The 25,848-nt window shown below is 39.6% G+C and overlaps 1 protein-coding gene across 2 annotated transcripts in view; it reads left to right on the top strand.

Moving 5' to 3' along the window:
• The first annotated feature begins 411 nt into the window (after window positions 1-411).
• The window catches only part of galnt13 (polypeptide N-acetylgalactosaminyltransferase 13), a 66,091-nt gene continuing 40,654 nt past the window's right edge, over window positions 412-25,848 (top strand). The window contains exons 1-3 of one of the 2 annotated variants that reach the window (XM_084725249.1): window positions 412-818; window positions 9,414-9,690; window positions 23,780-23,948. In XM_084725249.1, the coding sequence (XP_084581375.1) occupies window positions 9,549-9,690; window positions 23,780-23,948 (311 nt within the window). In that variant the 5' untranslated portion in view covers window positions 412-818; window positions 9,414-9,548. The remainder of the gene's footprint in view (window positions 819-9,413; window positions 9,691-23,779; window positions 23,949-25,848) is intronic. The other variant, XM_084725250.1, reaches the window with a different exon arrangement.

The following is a 25,848-nucleotide window of genomic DNA, read 5'->3' as shown; positions in this document are numbered from 1 at the left end:
AATTTTTGGGTGAATTGTTTCTTTAAAGTTAAACCATGATTGAATCAGGTTTAAAAATGAAGCTTTGTTGGTACAATCCAGCTTTGACATATTTATTTTTCACCAGGATCACTTCTTAATTATTAAGAATTTCTTCGTGACGTCTATCAGGAAATAATGACAAACATATAATTCAAAATGAAACGAAGCAGACATTACTTTGCACGTGCACGTGCAGCAGTCACTGTTATTTCGCTTGTGGTGGTGGCGGCGGTGCACCCGCCTACATGTACCAGACGCCCGTGACGCTCCACTTTCAGGGGGATTTGCTGAGCGACGTCGCTCTCGGCCAATCGGAGAGGAGAACGGAGGCAGTCGCAGGTGGGTCTGAGCTGAGGTTAGATTGCGCTGGATGTTATCTCGCTGCCTGTCCTCCCTCACCGTTATAATATCCAGTCGGAGAACAGGTGCGTGGCGCGGAGACGTCTGCACCGAAGCGTTGACCGCAGCGAGCGTCCCCACGAATGGACAGAATTCATGGAGACCGTCCGCGTCCGCCGGTTTACTGCGGCTCAGCTGGGGACGAATCACACCGAGGAGTCCAAACAGGTACCATGAGACGGACAGTGTCACTCGGGATTGTGGACCGCTCCGTGTCGAGATGGACCGTATAACTTAGGTGTCGTTTGCGCGTTTGCAGGAGCGATTTAATTAATCAAACAGTTTAATTTTAGCCGCTAATTGTGCCGTATTTGTATCGGGTCATGTTGTCTGCGTTCAACACGTTGCCTGAGAGCGAGGCTGGAACAGGTCACCGGTTCACTCCATCCATAATTTAGGTAAGCAGAGAGTCTCCTCAACCCTTTAATTAACCAAACATTATCACGGTCTTGTTCCTTTACACAGCATGCCAGTAGATGTAATGATGATGCTTATAATTTCATATTGCATTTAGTCAAGGTTACCATGTTCATTAGCTCCTAATTACTGTGTTTCTTGTGTCACATCTCATCGTAAATAGAATAAAGTCAATATGTAATGTGCATGCAGGTGAATGAAACGTGGTCAGAGTGTTTGTGTTTGTGTGTGTGTGTGTGTGTATGCCACACCTTTACAGTGAGAAGTGTAATCTTTTTGTGTTGTTTGGGTTATAAAAGAAGCTGCAGACATTTGACTAATGGGCTTATTGAGATCAGCTCTGTAATCACCTCCTGTTCCTGGCAGGGCTGGGCATTTTTTAATACTGGGGCCAATTCTTATGTGGTACTGGTACCAAAATTATGCTTATTCTCAGTATTATAGTTTGAGAAATAAATGTTTTTTTTGTGAAATATGCCAAATTTCAACATTTTTGTCTTGCATAATGTAAACTGGGGTTCTTGAGTGTGTTGTGGGGAGTCCCCAGCAAAATGACGAACAGAATATTTTAACTTTTATTAAATTTTTTTGGAAGTTGAACCAACAAGGGAAGAAATAGAGTTGTGATTTATAGTGACCCTAGTTTGATCACCGATTGATCATTAAGACTTTCAAATCTAAAAACATAAAAATAAAAGTAGAATCTGTAGGATTTGTTTGAGCTGTTTGTAAATGCTCATTCCAAGGATGTCAAATACAGAAGTTTTGCATCCCGAGCACAACAAAATAATGAGAAATACAGGCAGAGGGTAGCCTCTCTGCAGATACAGACACCACCAGGCACTTCTAGCAGGTCGTATGTGGTGCTGACAAGCATTACGATTATATTGGTCTATACATTGTCTTACAGGCATACCATTTTCCTGAAAGGCAAAGTCCTCTTAAACTGGGGACCTGTGTTCTAATATTGTTCAATTTGGGGTTCCTGGAAATGAAAAAGCTTTGGGAACTCTTGGTATAATGTGTTTTGGCTAGGAGTCTGCATCCTTTATTCTCAAAATGTCTGGAGCAGCAACTATTCTTCCTCTGAGACTTGTCTCTTTTTTTGGTTTTGGCATTCATCATGAACTTTGGGAGTGTTAAAACTAGCCACCGGCTAAAGTGCTGAGCCGTAGACGTGGGCTAAAATGCACATTTTAGTTTACAGAATATATAACCTTTTTTTTTTTTTAAATTTGGTGCAGACTTCACCATTTTACAAGTGGAGAATGTAAAAATCACTTTATGCCTGCAATGAAAATTAAAACGTTGCAAAAATAACCATTACTAACTTTTATATAATAATTTTGTCAAAGCCACAGGGAGCCACTGGAGAGGCTGCTCGCTGACCCCAATCATTCAGTGCAAATGTTTTCAGTTTTCAACACTTAATGTCACAGACATCTGCACTCAAAAAGTATTGATGTTCAATACACATCCTTTAACTTTTGACAATAGAGATGCAGGTGTGAAACTGGAGGATTTGATGGTTTGAATTCCCCCTCAGCAGGTTCAATCCATCTATTTTCTATCCTTGAAATACACATGAGCAAGACACTTCAAATCTCAGACAATCCCCTTTGGTCAACAGCAGAAAACTGATCACACGAGTACATCTATAATTTAGGAGCCCAGTTTGATCACCTTTTCTTCATATTGCTGTCAAGGTTCAGGTGTCAAGCATTGATCTGAGTCAGTTTACTGTGGACATGGTCTGATCAATAAATCGATCAGCTGTCGACCATTAAATTAGTTGCCAACTATTTTTTTGACAATTATTTTTAAGGAAAAGTCTCTGATTTCTGCTTCTCATATGTAAATGTTTTCTGTTTTCTTTTGTCCTCTGTGACAGTAAACTAAATATCTTTAGGCTGTGGACAAAAGACTTTTGACAACGTCACCTTGAGTTTTGGGGAAACGGTGATCAATATTTTTCACTATTTTCTGACCCTTGACGGACCAGTCACAGAAATGAAAACTCAAGTCAGTCAGTAGAAGGTCTTTTATGAAATAAAATAAAAAATAATAAAAGTATTAACCATCTAATACGTCACAGTCCGGTACGGTATTTTGTTGTGTTATCACAATATCTGATATATTGTCACATCCGTATTATATGATTGACAGATTAAACGATAATGAAAACCGTTGTTCGTTTCATCACCTCAGCAATTAGTTAGTCTGACATTTGCATACAGTAGAAGCTCTCCTGCTGAAGGAATGAAAGAGGAATACATAAATTAGCTCATAGCACAGCTCCAGAGTCCAGACATTTCTCTGCAGCTAACAACACAATTAGCTGTCACTTGAGGAAGCGGTTAATAATGCCTGATTGTTTACACTTGTCTCGAAAGGACTGGAAAAAAGTGTCTTGTAAAGACTGGAGGGACCTGTTTTCGGCGCTGTGTACAGCAGACAAGAACTGTTCATCTGTGCAGATGGTTATGCTAATTGACTCAGGCTTCTCCGGACGAGACTCCGGGAGGCTGCCGGTAGCGCCGTTGGTGGTACCAAACCCAAGCATGCCTCTGCCACTGACGCGCCAAAGCAGATGGTTATTAGATGCAAACAGACAGAATCACCATTGATCTGTCTGCGATGTGAGTGGAGGTGATATGCTACATTCAGACTTGTTTTTGTTTTTTTTAGCATAGTTTTATTGAGACCATTTTCTCAATTACGCTCATTATCCCGAAGTCTAGATTGCTCCCATCTACTTTGGTTTAGAGGAGTCGGTGAGTGGTGTTTGAATTCTGTCTGTCTGAAATCATCCGCCGCGCTGCATGTGATCGGAGTGTAGAGCTCCTGATGCAGCTGGACGGAGGCTGCCTTGTTTTTGAATGAGATAAGAATTAGCCCAGGGCAGCGGTGTCAGACCCTGTGATGGACATTTAGACAGCGAGCGGAGAGGACAATGTGTGTGCGTGGAGTGCCAAATCATTACCATGCTGCAAGTGAAAGATAAGGAAGGAAATCTGTCAGATTCCCCACAGGAGCTGCTGCAGGCATTTTCCACTAGTTGTAAAAGTAAAGGGTATGGAAAGTATGCACAAACCTATTTTTGATATACACTCTGAGAAATAAAAGCTCTAACTAGAACCATATAGGGTTCTTTGCCGTGTCCCGCAGGAGAATGCTTTTTGGTTCCTTGTAGAACCTTTTATAAAGGTTCCACTTGGAATCCTTCTACCTAGAGCCCAACATAAAGGGTTGTACCTTGAATGGTTCCACCCACAACCCCCTACGAAAGGTTTTACAGAGAACTCTTCTATGGTGTTATGGTTCCACCCAGAACCCTATCCACACTTTTCCACTGAATTAGCTCTGGTTCTTGAACTGGTTCCGTTCAAGTTTCTCTGAACCTTGGTGCTATCCAGTAAACTAGCCCACGTTTCAACTGGTTTTGTGCAGAACCATTGTGGTCAGGGCGTTGCTCAGGGTACAATGGCCTGTAGATTAAGACTTTTTTCTTTTCGGTTCCAGCTTGGAACCAAATTTTGAGGTTCTGAACCTACTTATTTTTGGTGAAAATGCTCCGAATGGTTCAAAATTAGGTGCTTGAACAGGAACGGGGCTGGTTCCTTGTTGGTGGAAAAGGCCTATCTGGGGGTTCTTCAGAGCCTTTCCACTTTCTCAGGGTGCTAACAAGAACCTACACAGGGAGTTCTACCAAAAACCCTTTTCCAAGGGTTTCAGCTCAAACCTACCCAGGGGTTCTAGTGAGAACCCTTCTATATTCCAAGGGGTTCTACTGATAACCCTTTGGTCATCCTGAACCAACCAGAGGATCCTTCCGAAAACCGTTTTAATATATCAGAGTTCTCTTTACAACTCCATGGGTGAGTTCTACATGAAACCCTGGTAATATGAAAGGGTTATCTGTAGAACCCCCCCAGGTGGGTTCAAGATGTATCCCTTGAAATATATCAGGACCCTCATTAGAAACCCTTGGGTGGGTTTACAAGGGTTTCATCTAAGCCCCACTCAAGGGTCAAAAAATATATTTTGAAGTGTTTCATCTATAACCCTCTTATCTTCTTAGGGTTCTACGAAGAACCGTACTGTATTCTATACATGAGGCATAAAATGATTGAATTCCATGGATCATGTATTGCAGTCATTCATTTTTTTAACAGTCTGTGTTACAGGTACTGTAGTTTAAATTGAGAGAACATGTTTTTACACCCAGTGCTCTCAACAATCCTTGAAGAACTCTTTCTTCCAAACAAAGTTCTTTGGATCAGAAGCAAATGGTTTTGGGTAGAACCTCAGCCCTCCAGAGAGAACCTTTTTCTAAGCCTTGTTTCTAAGAGTACATTTTGGTCATTAGTCATATAAATGTATTACTGTGATGTATAGTATATTGTAGCTTATGTTTCTGTTATGAATGTCTAAAAGGGCACTGGATATTTGTGTTTGATCATCTATGGCTGAAAGCATTTTTCTTTCATCGTCCCACTTCCATTCTGATTATACTTTCATAAGCCTCTCAGTCAACAAAAAACTATAATTTCAGTCAAGTAGGAATCCTGTTTGACAGAAAACGATGTTGTTTTTCATCAGAAATATTGTGAGGCATGCAGCCCATGCCAATGAGACATCTAACCTCCACAAATTGCCTCTGGTATGAAAGCTTCCCAGATGGTCCTAGCAGCTCTACTCGTGTAGGAAGTGGGAGAGGGAAGAAGAGGAAATTAGCATTCATTCATCCTTTCAAATGGAGAAATGTGGAGGGTCTGGGGTCAGTCCAATGTGGGAAGCTGGGTGAGACCATCCCCCTCATAAAGGTCTGTGTGAGAATGAAGGCAGTGACACCCGTAACCCCCTGTTTTTAAGATAAGAAAAATCTATTAAAGAAAAAAAACCTGGGGTGGACCTCAGTAACCCTTCCTGGCTAGAGTACCATGTCTGAAAACTCAAGTAGTCATTATTATTATAATCTAGATGTGTGTGTGTGTGTCTTTCTGTCTGTCTGTCTGTCTGTCTGTGTCTGTCTGTGTGTGTGTGTGTGTATTTGACAGCTTGACCAATAAATCATCTGGACCAATATGTCAGCTAGTTAGTTTATCACATGTATATTGGTATTTGGATATACTTTAAGCAATAATTAAAAAGGGACTGCAGTACACAAATTGCAAAGACACGCTCTCCAGCTACTTCATTAGGTACACTGTTCAACTGCTCGTTAATGCAAATATCTAATCAGGCAATCACACAGCAGCAACTAAGTGCATTTAGGCATGTAGACATGGTCAAGACGACCTGCTTAAGTTCAAACCGAGCATCTGAATGGAGAAGAAGGATGATTTGAGTGACTTTGAACGTGGCATGGTTGATGGTGCCAGGCAGGCTGGTCTGAGTATTTGAGAAACTGCAGGTCTACTGGGATTTTCATGCACAACTATCTCCAGGGTTTACAGAGAATGATCCAAAAAAAAAAGAGAAAATATCCAGTGAGCAGCAGTTCTCTGGGGGAAATGCCTTGTTGATGCCAGAGGTCAGAGGAGAACGGCCAGACTGGTTCGAGATGATAGAAAGGCAACAGTAACTCAAATAATCACTAGCTACAACCGAGGTGTGCAGAAGACTGTCTCTGAACGCACAACACGTCGAACCTTGAAGCAGATGGGCTACAGCAGCAGAAGACCACGCCGGATGCCACTCCTGTCAGAACACGAAACTGAGGCTACATTTCGCTCACCAAAATTAGACAATAGAAGATTGGAAAGACATTGCCTGGTCTCGATTTTTGCTGCAACATTCAGATGGCAGGGTCAGAATTTGCTAAACAACATGAAAGCATGGATCCATCCTGCCTTGTATCAACGCTTCAGGCTGCTGGTGGTGTAATGGTGTGGGGATATTTTCTTGACACGCTTTGGGCCTCTTAGTACCAACTGAGCATTGTTTAAAAACCACAGCCTACCTGAGTATTGTTGCTGACCATGTCCATCCCTTTATGACCACAGTGTACCCATCGTCCGATGGCTACTTCCAGCAGGATAACACACCGTGCCACAACACTCAAATCCTCTGAAACTGGTTTCTTGAACATGACAGTGAGTTCGCTGTACTCCAGTGGCCTCCACAGTCACCAGATCTCAATCCAACAGAGCACCTTTGGGATGTGGTGCAACGGGAGATTCAAATAATCATGGATGGACTAAAATCTCTGAGGAATGTTTCCAGCACCTTGTAAAATGTATGCCACGAAGAATTAAGGCAGTTCTGAAGGCAAAAGGGGGTCCAACCAGATACTAGCAAGGTGTACCCGACGAAGAAGTCGGAGAGTGTATATTGTATATCGTGGAATAGGGCTATACTTGTAATGTGTGACCCTCTGTTCTTGATCAGTCATATAGATTTCAAACCACAACAAGATTCTTGATTACAAGACAGAAAAGTGTGTAGTGTGAATAGTATAGCAGTCTGATGACTGAGAGTTGTGCTGTGTGACCAAGGAATAATGGACATCTTTATTTTTCAGCTGTAAACTCTCCTGATCAGTACATACTGATGCAGCCTTTTCTCCTCCTGATATGATTCTGATTCCTCAAGTCAGGGTGTCTGCCAGTACTTTCTGATTTTAGACCAGCGCTCTTATTTTTTTTCTTAATTTTTTTTTCTCAGATTTAAAAGCTGTTTATCTCTCTGCAGTGGAACTCACTGGAACCATTTGTATGTGAGGTAACATGGTGCCAGAGATTGCTATTGCACAACAAACTCAGCTGGCCACCCGCCATGATTAATGAATGTAACTGATAGTGGAAAGGCTGAATTTTATTCAACACTGTTAAGGCAACTGTTTTTCCAACATGGATCTGTCACGTTTTGCTGATAGCAGATCTCAACCTTTAACCTTTAACCCATAAGCCACTGGGGCGTCTCATTATTAGATTTTCTTTCTTTCAAACGCAGATATCTGGTGTGGTATCTGACTCACAATTCACCTTCTCTCTTCTCTTCTAGCTCTTTTTGTTTCCGTTTGTTTCTTCTCGCTCCTCATGTGCAGGCTTGAAGAGTAATTGATTACATGTAACTAGAATAGGTAATTAGGATGCAAGAAGGGCAACTGTATTCCTTTAGTTACAGAAAAAATGTGTAATCAGCTTACAGATTCATTTAGTATAAATAGGGTTTATTAGCAGGATTACAACTTTAAAATAAATTTTAAAATAAATGAGACAACATCACAGTACAACTTCAGTTCTGCCTTCAGTTGTGAAAATGTCATCATCCAAGAAACTCAGCAGCTTATTCAAGGAAACATTTGCAAGACCAACCGCTAACGTTAGCTACACAAACTCCTAATGTTAGTTACACAAACCACTAATGTTAGCAACACTGACTAACTGCTAATGTTAGCTACACAGACAAACCAACCACTAACATTAACTACTCAGAACAACCACAAACTTGGCTACACAAACCGCTCACGTTAGCTACAAGGACAGACCATTGCCATTAGGAACACAGGCCAACCATTAACGTAAGCTACACAAACGCTAATGTTAGTTACACAAATCGCTAATATTAGCTATGCTGACCAACTGCTAATGTTAGCTACACACCTCTGTTAACCACAAACTTAGCTACACAAACTGCTCACATTAGCTACAAGGACCAGCCATTAACATTAGCTACACAGACCAATCACTGACTTAGCTACACAGGAATCCAGTTAGCTAGCTAACCTGTCAATTCTACAACTACTACTGAAAAATATTTTGGGACAATAGGTGGTGGTGACAGGGATGGCGTGTTGGTAAAAACAGAAGCCGCACAATAGGTTTCTGTCAGTTTACTTGAAGTTTGAGCGTGAAAATATGTTAATCTTAAACGTACATTTGCACATAACAAAGGATAGTTTGAAAAACAATTAATAAACCTAACAACAAAATGAATTAGGCTAAACAGTTTCACCATATTTGGTATTGAAGTTGTCCAAAAGTAATGCTAAATAATCAAGTTACAGTACTTTAATATTGTGATACATAGATTAAGTTACTGACTACATTTTTAGGAGGTAATTAGTAATGGTATCAGATTACATTTTTAAAGTACCCTCCACCGCTCCTCACATGTAGAATATAGAAATACAATACATAGTCTTGTCATTAATGTAGTCAACTGCATATCTGTACCAAATATAACTCATAACCTCACTCAGTTTTGTTCACAGTATTGGTTTTATTGTGTTTTCTGTTCATTTTGTTGCTCTCATGTTGGTCTAATGGATTCTACCTTTTGTATGATGTCACATTTCCCTGATACAAAAAGTAAAACAAATAAATGGAAAATGTTATTTAAACTCTGATTATAAATGTGATGAAATGTATGAAATGAAGGCTGGAGGTGATTGATAACCACAAGAGACAATTATTGATCTGTTTTAAATGTGGCTTCTCATAGATTTTGCTGACATTTTTTTTTTTTGATAGGTTTCGATCATCATTCTTCATCTTGATTCACAGCGGCAAGACTGAAATAATTCTCTTGATTCCCATTATCTTTCTCTTTTCTTCTCTCTCCTGTAGGATGACGCCTGTCAGTCAAACCAGCTCGGTCTGCTCCCTGTTTCCTCGCCCCGTCTCCAGAGTTCAAGCGCCGAATCAGCAGACCGAGCGTCCCTGAGCACCGTTTGGCTGCCTGGCTGACATCCCGGGGAGGTGATGCGACGGTTTGTCTACTGCAAGGTGGTGTTGACCACCTCTTTAGTGTGGGTGCTGGTGGACGTGTTCTTGCTGCTCTACTTCAGCGAGTGTAACAAATGTGATGATAGGAAAGACCGCTCGCTGCTCCCTGCCCTCCGAGGTGAGTCCGCACCACCGCTGCTACACCTCTCATTCACGGGACAGACTTGACGAGACTTAAAGTTTTCACACATCCATTCAGTGCTTTAATCCCTCTCCCCTTCCTCCTTTCCTCCTCCTCTTAAGTTTTTTTTATGTTCAAGCTTTTCTTTTGAAATATTCTGTTGCTCTTTGTTATAAATTAACTAAGTTTTTGAAGTATTAAGCAGACAAAGGGGCTTACAGGAGTATATTTTTTTCTCACAGGAAGTTAAAATGTTTTTTGGATTTCAAGGACTTCAGCAAATAATTGAGGAGAGAAAATCAAGTGCAGTTCCATCTGTGATCTGTTGAAGGCTTTTAGACCAAAATTGTGTTTTGATAGCTTTGAAGATAGCTTTTTTTGTGTATATAAAATTGAATCAAATTTTTACCATGTCTTCATTAAATATATTTGAGTGTTTATTCTATCTGAATTCCTAAAATCGTGTTCATGTGTCTGGTCTTGAATGATTTTTGGCAGTGACGCCAGAAAAAACACTTAAGTTTCTATCCCAACTGCACATAAAACTACATCTTCCACACCCTTCACCACTTTTCAGACTGTGCTGTTATAATTATTTCCTGCATTATTCACAGTGAATCACATGTTTGTTTATATTTTTATTACCAAGGTAACATTTCAAGGCAAGACATTTTGTTGTCAAGGCAGTCCTCAGGAAATGTGGAATTTTACAGATAATTAAACCAAAATAAATAATAGTAATGATCAACAATAATAACTTTCCCACAATCCCCAACCACGTGCACTTCATCTCTGTAACAAGCAGGCCTGTAATTTAATCATTTTAGGGGCAAGAGCACTTAGCCTTGGCATTGACAATTTTCTTTAGTGCACAAATAAATTCACAGAAATAATGAATATAATTCAAGGATTAAGGATGATTTAATTTTTGTTCAGTTTTGTTCCTATTTTTTTGACGCTTAGTTGAGGGTTAGGGTTAACCCACGGAAAGCCAGTCAGAGGTCAGTCTGTATAATGATGTCATACAAGTGTGTGATATGAGTTATGAGTCAAAATAGCAGGAAACTTTATTGAAATAGTCATTGAATAATTCATTTTGAGATACTTGGTCTTTTTTCCATCACCTTGGCAGTAATGGGGTTGCTTTTACAGAGACTGTGCATGAACAGCAACACAGTGAAAGTACAGATGTTATACAGAAGAGTGGAGTGTATGTAACAGATTTAGCTGTTTGTCACTGTTAACAGAGACTCCAATCTGCAGTGTGAACCACAGAATTGTAGAGTAACATCAGGTTTCATCAAGAAGGATTACATCACATCGACACTTTTGTAGATATTCGCACGCTCCCTTTCTTGCGCTTGTCCTAAGACCTCTCTGCATTTCCACACAATAAAGTAATTTTGACAAAATAAATACAGACTTAAACAGACTTGATGTTCACTGTAATGAATAACCCATGTCCTGCATTTTAAAACAAGTTTCTACAAATAGATTTTAATCTTGCGCTGAAACCAGGAGGACACAGAGGCCCGCACTGTTGGAAAAAAGTGCAGCAGACATGTTTTAGCTTTTAGCAGCCAGAATTTCTTTCATAAAATAATTACAACCTAATTAAATTAAATTAAATACAGGGTTATTATCAATAATTAACTGTCAAAAACAATCAGTGTGGAGTGTGTTTTGCAGAGGGTGAAATGAGACCTCTCTCCTGATACAACCTCTGTGTTCACAAAATCTCAACTAATTCAATGTTTATTTAGAACTGCATGAAATGGAGCTTTGATTTAGTTTTTCTTTCAGATATCTGGATGTTTAACAAAATTATCACATATAGCACACTGATGGCATGAACAAACAACCACATTCATCAGAGAACATACAGTAGAGTAGATAACTCAATTAACAGATATTTCTCTTTTATTTTGCGTGTTTGCGTTTCAGACCTGGTAGAATATACTTTTTTTTTGGCTCAGTCAAATAAGCTTGTGAACATAAGCTGCGGACTTAAAACGTGCCATCGTTTCACCAGGATGTGAAACATAATCTTCATCATCTGTCACAAATCCAATTAACATGATGAAGTTCACTTAGGGGCAAAACCTTTGCCCGAAAGGTCAGAAAAACATGTCAGAAAATCTGCAAAAATATGTCAGTTTTAATAGTTGACAATCATGTAAAAAAAAGAATGCATGATTGGTGGTTATTGATCTACAAAGATTTTCATGTGGTGAATCTCTACCAGCCTGATTTGAGTAGACTGATGAAGATCTAGTTAATGTTTCTGTAGGAAGCTTGAAACAATCTGTGTGTGCTTTTGTGTGTGAATGTTAGAGTTCAACGTAAACCACAGTACCTCTTTAGCAGAGTTCATTTCCTCACATGCTCTGCAGTAAGCAGGTTTCTAAGAGGCTTGCTAAGCTGCTTTTAAGGTTGGAACGAAGCAGAGCTGCCAGCTACTGAGAGTGATTGCCATACAAACGTATACTGTTACACTGGAGTTACTTTGCTTAAATATGATGATTTGCTGAACTGAGTGCTGGGAATTCTTTTCAGATGCTGGTTTTCCACGTCACTACAGTTCATTCAGCCTCAAACTGAAGAGCTCACTTCTTAATCTGGCACTTATATACATGTCCACTTTTAGATTGGAATCAATTTACTCCAATTTTATCATTCTGAACCTTTCTGTTAGGTCAGGTGGTTGTGTAGTCAAGAAGTCACGCCAGTGTACAAAAGATTTTCAGTTTTGTCGGAGGTCCAAAGTGAATGGAAGATGCATCATTACATTTTTTTAGTCACTGGAAGGAAAAATAATAAAATCATTTGACAGATGTGCAGATATTACACATTATGAAGTTGTGCTTGGCTGTGTTACAGTTTTTAAAGTTGAATGTGTTACATTAACAGTCATTTTGAGTCATATTTCTGGCCACCTGATGATGCACACGCACTTTTTGCTCTGTTTTGGTCTCCACCATCTCCCAAGAAAAAATATACAGGAGTGTAGCTGCTGAATGTTTGTTCAACAGTAGCTTTGTCTGTCTGCCATTTGCTTTTTTGCCAGTACTGAGGGCCTACAGCTGAATTAGAGCAAAAAGAGGCTGAAAAGCTCAGTTAAACCTGGGGATGGGATTTTATCCATATTGATACCAATACTGCTTATCAATGCAGATACTTATTTATATTCTTATCAATAACTCTTATTGATGCAACTTTCTATAATTTGGTGCGAAAAATAGAGACATGACATCCAAGAACGTGAAAAGATTCAAGAGTCTAGAGCTCAACAGTAAGGCTTGTCCACTTAGCCAGGGCAAGTAAAATGCCATTTTGGGCAAGTAAATCTGGCAACTCACTGGGCAAGTTGTAAAAAAAGAATTAAAATATTAAAATATTTTGGTAATCTGTTAATCACTGAAGTAGGTTTTCATGAAAAATGGAAGAAGCTGTTTTCAGACCCTCAAATATGGAGATTTCTTGCCTTTTTTCATGTATTACCATATTAATCTTTGGGTTTAAGACTGACAAAACAAGACTTTGAAAAACTGGGATGGACATTTTTCACTATTTTCTGACATTTTATTGACCTTGCAGCCCTGTATTATTGTTATTATTATTTGATAACTACTAATTCAGTACATAAATCAATTTGTACAAGTAAAAATTGACTTTGGGCAAGTAGATTTCTGACCCATTTTCCCAACTGGGACAAGTGGGGAAAAAAACATTAACATTGAACCCTTCAGTCTTTTAAGTGGGGTAACTGGGGCTGTGGTCATCTCCTGAGAAAAGGTGGAGCAGCTTGTCGCTAAAATGAGAACAGCTGGCCTTGTCCACCTTAAGTGAGCCTGTGTCGAAGCTGCTGCTACTCGGAGCTAACCTCCTTCAGCAGCATTCAAGACGAGATGATGAACATAATGAACTTTTATTGCCATTGCTCCTGTCCATTATATTTGTTTAAGATTTTACGTTTGCTTGACAAACCATGGAAAACCTGTTTGGAGTGGTGCTGTTTGTCAATATGTAAAGGAAAGGGTGCTGAATAGACCACAGGTTCTACAGTCTGAATATGTGCAGTCCTGTGTCCTTTTCTGCAGCACATTATTACTATTTTAGTGTTGCACGTCCATAAAACTGGTGGGCTTGGGAGAGACAGATTTGTTAGTTATCACTTTTAATCCCCTTGTATGGGCCAAGTGCTAAAAACACTTGATCCTATGCTTCCATTACTTAAAAGGAAAATTCAGCACTTTTCATGTGGCTGTTTGATCAGCGTTGATGGTAAATGTAGTCAACTGAAACAACAAATTCCTTTATTATATTCTTTATTTTGACTCAGAAACCTGAGTTCACTTTATGCAAAATCTGTTGAGCTTCTGGCACCAGCGCCGTCACAGTGACATAGTTGGTGTCAAAGAAGAGCTATTGGCTATGTCATCTTTTATGTCTAGTCTCTTCCCTTTGGGTATCCAGGGGATGTGCTGTTCCTCAAAACAGAACTTCTCAAATCTTATGTTCTCTTTATTGTTTAACTAGCTACATTTCCAACAGTGTAAGCAGCGTCCCAAAATATGAGTTCAGAGGATGTTATGGACAAGGATGCATTTTACGGCTGGGTAGCTCAGTTGGTCGAGTGTGTGCCCCATGTATGGAGGCTTTGAGTCCTCTGCAGCGGCCGTGGGTTCGAATCCCACCTGTGGCCCTTTGCTGCGTGTCATCCCCTACTCTCTCTACCAGTTTCCTGTCGTATCTTCAGCTGTCCTATCAATTAAAGGCATAAAAAGCCCAAAAAACAAGGATACATTTTACAGTGTTGAGCTAACTCTTGACATCGTCATTGTTATTTTATCCACAGAATGTGAATGTTAATGATTAACTATGAATCAATTAATTGCCGTTAAGAATTTAACAATTTAAACATATTAATTAATAATCAGTACTCTGGAAATGGCAGGAATTGTGCTTCATTTGACATTTTTTTTGTCTGATGGAGGCATTTGTTGAATAAGAAAAACTAGGTGCAGGTGTGCACCTGGATCTGCATACATGCTAATTTATGTTATAAACATATAACGTGTTATGCTATATGGATATACTGGGTACTTCTGTGTACATGCAGAATATATTATGAATTAATATACAGTTAATTATTTTCAAAAGTTATCTGTGTATGTACACGTGAACTAATCACAAGTTGTTCACACAAAATAAGGAAACTTGTAATCTAGCTTTTTGTAAGGACAGTGCACACCTACGTCAGAGCAACAACATTGGATTCTTTAATACAGATCTGGCTTTAGATAAAATCTCCCACTAAATTTGCTGGTTCGGTCTTTCTCAGAGTTGGTGGGTGACTAATTTTAGCAGAAATCCCTTTAGGAGGTCTTTTTGCAGAAATATTCTTTTTGCTCAAATCAAGAATTTGGCTTTTAATTTTGCCGAACCAACCATCTGTTAGACTGGACTGAGATTTGTCGGGATCTATCCTGAGTCAGTCAACACTGTGAGCTTTAATGAGACTTCCACCGGTAATCATCTACAGCAACTCTAGAATTCAAGGTGAAGTTCACAGTTCATTCATTTGCTACTTATGACACAGGACTGCACGACAAAATGCAAGGTGTAAGAAGTAAAATAACTGATTAAGGCTACACTACAGGCTAAACATTATAATTAGATGATGTGTGGTCATAGCTCCACCAGTGCATCGCCTTAAAACACGCAGAAGAAAACAAAAACATGGTTTCTTTTATCGTAATCGCAATCAGCCGCTTGAAGAGGCTGAGCATCACAAGGCAGAGCTGTGTCAAGCACATGATATTTTTGAAAATAAAATGCATTTCAGTGACAGTTGGCACTTTTGCTTGTGGACTGTAGTGCGTTTCTGCATCAGTGTTGCAGTACATACATACAAACAGTATTTTTCATTTTGAACATGTTGCATCTCAGTATTTTAACTGGACCTTTGCTGCAGTATTAATCCTCGGGAAACGTGCAGTAGGGAAATAATTGACAACCAGGAGAAAATAATAACAACAGTGAAATCAAATAAACACCTTTATTTATCAAGTGCATAATTTAGAGAGTGCATAAGTTTCATGATGTGCTCTTAATTTGAATGTGATAACATGAGGTAGCATTACGGCATAATGAACTGAGGTGAGAAAATCTTAGTTATGTGTTGCAGAATGCTTCATTCAGCTGTTTCTCAGAACACAAAAAGATAATTCTCACTGTGAATTACTGTTACATCCTCCCCTCACAGAGGAAGCTCACCATTTTCAGGGTGCTCACACCTCTGCAGGTATTACACTTAAATGTCACGCAGGTCTTCTGATCTTAATTGCCTTGAATCTTTGTTCTCTGTGTGAGCGTCACCTCACTTGGTTTTCACATAGAAAGACGGTGTGTTGCAGCTAGGGTGACGGTGCACATCAGAGCAGCGTGGTAGTACTCTGCAGGGTGTTTGGTCCTCCTCTGCTGTGGTTTTGTGTTCAACAGGAGCTCCTCTGATATGTAATGTAATGCCAGCTGGGTCAGACTCGCAGGCAGGAAGCAGAGCGGAGCAGCAGAGGGAAGAGGTGGAGGTAGAGTGTGGAGGAAAGCGAATGGATCAAGCTTGTGATAGAGTCTCCGACTGTGCACCACTACACAGAGCTTTTCCTGCAAAGTAAATGAGAATGAAAAGAGCTGGGGGACAATCTGCAATGCAGATTAGTGTCTGAGTCCACCTTGAGAAGAGGAATCTTGCAAACAAAGATCAAAGGGAAAGGGAAGACATTTTGGTACCACTTTACAATTAGACTGTCCTCATAAATGATGTATAAATGGTTTATAATTAGGTTATTAAGTAGGCCGTAAACACTTTAGAAATCATTAATAAGTTTTTACAACACAGATAAAAAAGACCGTCAGCATTTTGTAATCAGAAGGTTTAATAGGGGCATATCAAATTAACATATCAAATTATCAGATTCATAAGGTTGGATTGATCTGTTAGAACAGTCAGTTTTTAAATATTAAATTGTAGCTTTTCTGTTGAGCCGTCATGACTAGGCTAACCCAGCTAACTACATAGCAAGCAAATAATTTCTGTGAACTTCTTACCTAGCTAGCAAACAGTGTAGCCTACCATTTTGTTAACTCTTAAGGTAGCTAGCAAAAAAATGTAGCCTACCTTATTGTTAACCTTTTAGCTAGATAGCTAACAATGTAGTTTACTGTTTTGTTAACTTTTTAGGTAGCTAGCAACAATGTAGCCTATGGTTTTGTTAACGTTTTAGCTAGATAGCAGATAATGTAGTCTACCATTTTGTTAACTTTATAGGTAGCTTGCAAACAGTGTAGCCTACTGCTTTGTTAACCTTTTAGCTAGATAGCAAACATTGTAAGCTACTGTTTTGTTAACTCTTTAGGTAGCTAGCAAACAATGTAGGCCACTGTTTTGGAATAAAGCAATAAAGAGCACCCAGAAGTTTCCCCCCCCTCTTTAGGGAATGGGAAGCAGGTAACATTTGTCACATTTGTCATCTGTCCGTCACTCATTATCAAATGGTTATTAAGAGAAGCTCTCAACAGAGGCAAAGAAGTTATATATTTCAAAACTGAAGTTAGTGAATGATACTGATGCTTACTAATTAGGAGACAGAGTCTGGCCACGTCGTCTCTACAGCTGTGTCAGCCCTGGAGAGACACATGATCAAAGGATTACGTTTGTTTGGGTTTTTTCTTTTCTTTTTTTTTTTGGCTGGCGAGTGAAGCAAATCTCCCAGCCACTTGCATATTTTAACCATCATTGTGCTGGTGGTTGGTGCTAATTTTGTATCCTGACTATCAGTGAGGATGTTTAGCATAACAACATGGGATCTGAGAACTAGCTAATCAGAGGGAGAGGAGAGAAAAGGTAATGTTAAATACACCATCAGTAAAACTATGGTTAGAAATGCAAACAGTATCCCCGTCTTCAACTGCTACCCTGGTCATTCAGTAGTGATGTTAGCCTCATTAGTTTCCATGTTGAGGAAGAATGAAAAATAATCCAATTATTATTTATTGTATTTGTTTGTTGGTGTGTGATTTACTGTTATAACCTATTATACAACTGTGTTAACCAACCATGTTGAAAGTTGAAGTTAAACTGAATTACATGAGTGAAGGCTTCCTAGCTAAATAAGTGGTATCAGTGTACAGGTCAGGGTGAGTATCCTTCAAGAATGGCTTTTGCTAGTTATAAATGGTAGTAATTCATTACTGAGATTAATTAGTAGTAAGCAGCAGGATCTTGCCAGGCTGTGAGCCCACATTGAAGTGTGAAAACTATGTTATAACTTGTTTATAATTCATGGTTGTTTACAACCTAATAACCTAATGACAAACCATTTATAAGAGTAGTCTCATTGTGAAGTGGTACCGACATTTCAATAACAAAATAAAGTACACAGAAGGCTAACATATATCGAGTGTGTATTTAGAGAGTCGCAGGTTGCTAATCACTTTCTGGACAGGTAGACAGCAAGACATGTCGTCCTTTATGTTTGTCCAGCACTGAAATATGAGTGATTGTGTCTCAGAAGACTCATTACCTGCGAATGTGAGGGAAACCTTTTCACTGTAATTGCTTGGGATAAAGCTGCAGGCAGGGACATTGAATTAGATTGATTGACCCGAGGACAGACAGAACCACTGTTTTCTTCCCAGATGATCACAGTCATCTTTTATAATGAATGCTCTGTGTCAGGAGGAGACTGTGTCGGGCTTGAAAAGGCCACCGAGAGTTTGTTTCCTCTGATCTGTCCGTTGCTAAGCAAAGCCAGATTCATTTGCCTGATTCTAGACTTTTTATTTGATCTGATTATTTGAAAGTGTGAAAAGGTTCATTTGCAGTCATGAGGGAGCTTGAAGTTGAAGGAAGTTGTTGATTGGAGCATATGATAAACACACAAAGGTCATATATTATTGCAAACATGATGTAATAAGATTTTTAGGAGAAAAAATAACTGGCTGCCTGATGCAGTGTAAATATGCTGACATTTGGTTTACAAAGATGCTGTGTAAGATAGTAATAAATGAGGTCAAAGGCTTCAAAACAAAACCTTCCTTGGAAGTAGGAGATCCTTTATTTGTCTTCTATTGCTAAATTGCTTTATCTGTGATGTATAATACATCCTGAAACTCCCAAATAATATGGTTAAATTAAAACTTCAGCAAAAGTCCACAGCAATGTTAATTCTGGCTGCATGATGCTAATCCTAGCATGATAACATGCTTACAATGCTAACAGTCTGATGTGTAGCAGATTTGGGACCATATGCAGATGATTTATAACGCATGGATCAAGTTAATTAAGGGCGTGTCCAGCTGCACTTTTGCCAGTAAAATGGCACATAATCTGAGTGCAAAGTAAAGCGCAGAGTGCAAAGGGATTTTATTTAATCTCTTAATTAATCATAGGTGTGTTTCAGACATAAAATGAATTGTAGTGATGCAGGCACTGCCATTAATCTGCAAAATAATTGTGTGTGTGTGTGTGTGTGGCCTTTTGGATGCTTTGAAGAACACAGAACATTAATTAACATTAGATCCTGACTGATCTTGTCAGTGTCCCACGAGATTTAAACAATCTATGAAATTATGCTGTTGTGCTTCATGCACACACTGACTCTCTTAATGGGCAGATGCTTCACCCTATTTCATACACCTGCGACCCCTCCGCTATTTATCTGTTGTTAATGTTAATTTTTATAACGGTAAAGGTCAGCGTCTCTATGTAACCTATGTTAGGAGCAGTGGGCAGCTACTGTGCAGCGCCCAGGGACCAACACCAGTTCTAAGCCAGGACCTTGCTCAGGGGTACTGACTAGAGAATTGACCTAGTACTACATGAAACCTACATGCAGCCCGCAGATTAAATGTAGTGCCCTGAGCAGAGTGTAAGAGCATTGTGAACCCACCTCTGTAGGCACATCTTTTCTGATCTGAATCATGTGTTCTTTTTACAACAGGAAAAAATACTGTACCATTGACTTTAGACCAGGTTTTGGTGGTAGTCAGTGGTGCAATCATTTTCTGCTGCCTCACAATAACCTTGTCAACAGTGCGCTTTACCACACCTCATATAAGATCAAGACACCATTGGCAACAACAGTTGTCCTATCTAATAAAGGCAAAAACAGCCCAAAAACATAACTTAAAAAAAAAATCCATATATATAAATATATAGCATATGAAATCCATACAGCTACACACAGTGAGGGGAAATGCCATCCCCTTGTTAGCAAAATGACTGAAATACAACCCCCTTGTTAACCTGCCATTCCCCCTCTCCATTACCTGGTAGCAGAAAGAATTCAGAGGCGGAGGGGTTGTTAAGTTGAATATGTTAGTCCAGTCTGCATGACTCATTAATCCTTTATCTGTCTTAGATGTGTGCAAGTTGGAATCTGTGGCCCCACCAACCATGTATTGATGATGCGTATTTTTCTCTCAGTCCTGCGCTTGTCTTGGATCTATAATACGAAACGAATACGAAAGAACAGGTCTTCTCATCACTAGGGTGCTCCCACTTGGCCATCCTCTCTGTTAAAAATTAATAAATCCCCTGCTAGCTACACAGCTAACATAGATAAATAGTTAAAGATATATGGTAAGGAGGGAAAAAGAATTAGTTAAAAAAAAAAAAAAGCTGCTGTAGCTTGTGTAGCTTTGACATGTATCACAAACCATCTTGAAAATGATTTTAAACTTGAACTGTGTTATTCTGAGAAGGTCACAGTTACATTTGACTATTGCGTGCATCACATATGGGTTCATCCATGCTTGAAAAATGTTAATTTTCCATTATGTTTTATAATATTCAAGTTGTAACAAAGATACCATAAATGTTAAACTGGGAATGACAGTTTGCCTTGTTATTTCAAGGCCCGAGGACTGTCTCCTACAAAATTCACAAAGTGTTCTGCTCTCTGCAGTTGTTCACATCCAACAGCGCTGCTCCACACATTATTCAGTAAGGTTAAAATATATATCACTTTCCATTTTTAAAATAATCTATGAGATTAGTTGTTTATGCTGTGGTGAAGGCAGAGACCCAGACTGGTGTTAATGGTTTACAGGATACGATTTTTCCTGAAAATTCATAAGCAGCATTTATCTGCACTGATAGCCTGATGGATTGTGGAGGGTGAGCATGGGTTTGATGGACACTTTGTCCAGTCATCCAGCTCAGCTGCCGAGCTGCGTCCATCAGCTTTAAGCCAGTGTCCAAATGGAGAGTGTCAGCAGCACCATAAAGAAAAGAGCAGGCTCAGATGAGGTCAGCCATCCAGCAGACACCGGCCCATCTTTACGAGGGGTCGTAGGGAATCCTCTTAACCTGGGGCCCCTGCAGCTCATGTGAACCATACGTCCCCCTTTCATGGAAATCACTGCCTCTGCTCTGAGAGATTATTATGAGAGAGGGAGCACAGCGATAAATCCATAGAAGGTTATTTACCTTTTGGTGATGGGAGCTGGCTCAGTGCAGCAGAAACAACAACAACAACAGCAGCAGTACTCATGATGTTCTGCAGGCGTTTGGCTGTAGGAGCGTATAGCAAAGAAGACTGGTAATTTTAGAAAGGATTTTGCTTTCACACTACTTTTTCATCTATTAATACATTCTCCCAAATCTCTGAATTCAAAACCTCCTAATAGATTAAATTAAAATTAAATATAGCTGCCAGTGTGCAGTGCTTAATACCCACTCAGCCCGAGCCACAGCAGCCAGGAGAGAGCTTAAGCAGGGCGCCTGCACTGTCTGCATTAAATGTCTTCTTCGCATTCACTCACGTGTGAGGAAACATATTACTTCCCAAGCCAGTGCGAGTGAGGCGGCGATCACCTTTTCAGCATGTGTGGCGTTATCAAGGGAAACGCGACGTACTGTTCATATTCCTGCACATCCTGTATACATGCTGCCAGTTCATGAATTGCTTTTAAAACACACAACAGGATCTGGATTCTATTTTAGTATGGAAAATTACACTTTCAAGTGTGTACAGAGATGGAGTGAGCATCCTTTGCTGCCCTCTCCGCGGCTTTAAGAGACAGATAATAAACTCTGTGTCTGCCACATCTACTGCAGTTTCTTCGTCTCACAGTGGCCAGATTCTTTCAATAGACGCTCAACATGTTGTTAATTGTGACTCCCTAAAATCTTGGTATTTCACGCATATTTCTCACATATTTATGTGAGGCGTAGTTATGTATGTTTTAGCATTAAAAAGTTACTTTCCAAACCCTTCTAAAAGCATTTTTTCATGTGACCTCATGTAGTTTTCTGCATGATAAGGTTGCTACATATAGACCCCTAGATTGAGAAAGGGGTTTAACCTGCATATGTTACTGCTTTTTGGTAATGGCTAAGTGGGAGTTTGCATTTAATAAACATGCAAAAGAACGCCAAGTGTGAAGGAGTACAGAGTGTACTGTTCAGGTTTTCCTATAATTTGTATGTTTGATCTCACACTCAGCCTTGTAAGCCAGTTTGAGCTGAAAGATACTAATTTATATTATATCAGGATACAGAGAGTAGAATTTTTTTGTTGGACATAATTTAGTCCATCTAAATGTCACTACATCTTAGCACTATTTAGTTGTACATATTTCCAGCATAATGCTATGATGCTAAATTTGATAATTAATCAACAATCAGGTAAAAGTAATTTGAAAATCTGCAGGGAAGTTTAATCATGTTTGCAGTCGTGTCAGCAGTAAAGGAGTAAAACTAAGTATATTTATGTAATTCATAATTGCAAAAAAAAGGATAATCTCTGTTTGAAGTTGTTGTTGATGTATCCTGTAGGTGAATCTTGGGATTAAGGCAAAGGTTAGATTGATAAACAGTCTTGCTATTTTATTCAAAAAGTGACGAGATAACCCAGTGCCAGCCGATGAAAATGCACGTCATCAAGCACACAACACACTAATGCACTGCCCTCGGGGCAGATACCGACTTTTTAGGTCCTGCGTTCATTCCCTTTGTCAGAGGGGAACTTAACATTATGCAAAAGTCAGCAATTGCCTTAGGCCTCAAGTTATGAAGGGCTCTATAAAAGGCCTCATAAACTTATGTTTGTTTGTTTTGGTTTTTTTTTTACTTTAAGCTAATTATTTATGTCTCTAAAAATCCATGTGCTGAAATGGGATCAGAATACTTAGTTCAGGGCTTCCTCACTTGGACTGCACATCTGCTGAAATGATTCAGGAAGACAGTCGCCAGCTCATGTAAACAAACTGCTCAGTGTGGTGTACAGACTGTTCAAAAATAAAGCAAAGCTACTCCAGCTGTGCTGAAACAAGGAGGAAGCTAAAAGACAACAGCCACCCCAGCCACAGCCTGTTCAACCTACTGTCATCTGCCAAGAGATACAGAAGTATCCACTGTCATACCAGAAAAACTATAGAGCAGCTGTGAGACTATAAAAAAAGTTTATTTTTATGACTTCTTATGTATTCAAGGATTGAAAAAAAGGGGAGATGATGATGTTGAGGGCCCCATGCCTGTGTTTACCTTAGATCCCAAAATGGACTAATTTAGATTAGAATAAATTAGAGAGACATGTTTTTTTTCTCTCACAACAAAAGATTACATATCGATAAATGATCAAAGAAGTACATTTGTAACATTTAACATTTAATTGCCTTTATTGAAGCTTAATTTCTAGTCAAACTAGCACTATATTCAGATTTTTTTATTCAACTTGTGCACTGTTAGTCCATTGCGTTCCTGAAACACCACAACTCTTTTTTTCCCGCACCAGTGAGAACAGGGCGCACAGCCAACAGACTGGGGTCAGGGAGGTCAGTCAGTACTCATTACTCTCAGTCCCATTTATAGAGATGTGCAGCCTTTGTAATTTAGCGGACTTTTCATATCGTAGCACTTATCACTTCTCATATTGTTTCCTTATCGAGAATAGACTGTATATATTTTACAGTGCAGCTTGACCTTAATTTCTCACCTCCTTAGTGAGAAGAAAAAAAACACTAATGGGTTTGATTTCTCATCAGATATCCTTTTTGTTTTGCCTGTGTTGTGTTCCAGCGGTGATATCTCGGAGCCACGAGGGCCCGGGGGAGATGGGTAAGGCGGTGAACATCCCCAAGGACGACCAGGAGAAAATGAAGGAGCTTTTTAAGATTAACCAGTTCAACCTGATGGCCAGTGACATGATCGCTCTGAACAGGAGCCTGCCGGATGTGAGGCTGGACGGGTGAGCAAGCTTGGGTGCCTTCCAGATGCATGCTGTGAATCACGCCACTGACCCTAAACACACACACACACAAATACATACACACACACACATTCACTTTCCAACAGAGCAGCATAACACAAGTCCTCACCCTGCTCCTCCGCTACCTGCAGACGTACCTTTGATGACCATCACACATTTCAAGGTGCCATGGTTTATTTATCAAAAAGCTGACATTACTCTGCTTTTCGCGTCTTTATTTCTTTATTTTTGGGGCTTTTTCATTCCTCAAAGTGTGCAGACTTCTGTGTTGAGTTCACTAGAAATTGGACGGGTCAGCGTGGCAGCAGGGATTCTTGCTCTCGTCAAAAGAGCCTCAGTAGGGTTGCAGACAGTAGCTGATACTGCAGATGAACTGCTCTAAACCAGGGATACTCGACTTGCTCAGAGGCTCTTTAGCAAAATGGGTCAGAGGCCAGTTAATAAAGAAAAATTATTAATAATGAGATAATTTATTGGATAAATTAATTAGCATTAAAAGTAGGGATGCATCGATTGACCGGCTCGTGACCAGAACTGGATGATTTTTTGGTGACTGGCCAGCATCCAAAAATAGGATAAAGAGAAGAGAGACAAGTAGGAAACAAAGCAGCTGAGCAGCTGATGGTGTTGCCAGACAATGGGTAAATTTTCTAGCCCTTTGGGCTAATGTTAGCAAGCAGCATACTGCTGTTAAAAGACGGGCAGTTAAAAGATTTGAGATTTGGCCCACCGGTTGCAAGTTGAGTATTACTGCTCTAAACCATTGTTTTCAAAACCTTTTAAGGGGGACCCATTTTTCAAAAAGTGACAACCCATTTGCAACCCAATTCACAGTAGGCCTTATTAATAAATCATTTCAAGTTAAGTCAAATCTGATTTGTATAGCCCAAAGTCACAATTTGCCGCAGGGGACTTTACAATCTGTACAGTGTGCAGCAGCCCCTGTCCTGTAATCCCTCAACAGAGTAAGCAAATACTCCCCATTTTAACAGGGAAAAAATGGAAGAAACCTCAGGCAGAGCCACAGAAGACGGATCCCCCTCCCAGAATGGACGGGCATGCAGTAGATGTTGTGTGTACAGAAACAGAGCATCACAAGAAATATTTGAGACAGAGTTTGTGATACATAGATTGTTTATGACAAGAACATGAGTTCATGTCGAACAACATCCGGTGTCTCCTGTTGAACTGGAGTCATACAACCTCGTCTCCACCATGGAGACCAACTTCAGATGTCACCTGCAAATTTGTGCGGAAATGAACGTTCCTGATCATTTTTATTTCCATTTCCACATCACGTTATATCAGGGGTCTCAAACTGGTGGCCCGCGGACCGTTTCTAGCCCCCTGTTCCCCCTCCCTCTGGCCCATGATGACATGGTGTATTGTATGTCAAAAATATAATATAGTCCAGCCCATGAAGTTAGTTTGTTCTAATTATTTTTCCTAGTTGTTTCATAACAATTTAATGAAAATAAAAACTCAGTTCTGCACTTGACAAAAGCACAGACAGTTCTCAGCGAGCCGTTTTTATCAGGGGTATTAATGACCAATTTGTTGTGACAGATGCCGAGTTTGTGTTCAGTGCACGTCCAATTAAATAATGTACGGAAACTTATTTTTCTTAAGTATGATGAAAATATTTTAGAGATTGAAATGAATTTTTTTTTTTTTTTTTTTTCAGAAATATTGCACTTTATTTCTGTGCATGTTGAACTGCCCCCATATGAGAGGACAATGTCAGCTTTGACCCCAAGCCTATTTGAATTTGACACCCCTGCCTTGCATTAACTTTGTGCATATTATTGAAAACGTATACAGATGTTAGGAAAGCAATGCAGGATATTTTGACCTACTTCATAAATGACACAAAATAAGT

This window comes from Lutjanus erythropterus, chromosome 8 (assembly GCF_056507025.1).
Source record: "Lutjanus erythropterus isolate fLutEry1 chromosome 8, fLutEry1.hap2, whole genome shotgun sequence".
NCBI classification, from domain to species: Eukaryota; Metazoa; Chordata; class Actinopteri; order Lutjaniformes; family Lutjanidae; genus Lutjanus; species Lutjanus erythropterus.
This window is presented reverse-complemented; position numbering and strand designations above follow the sequence as displayed.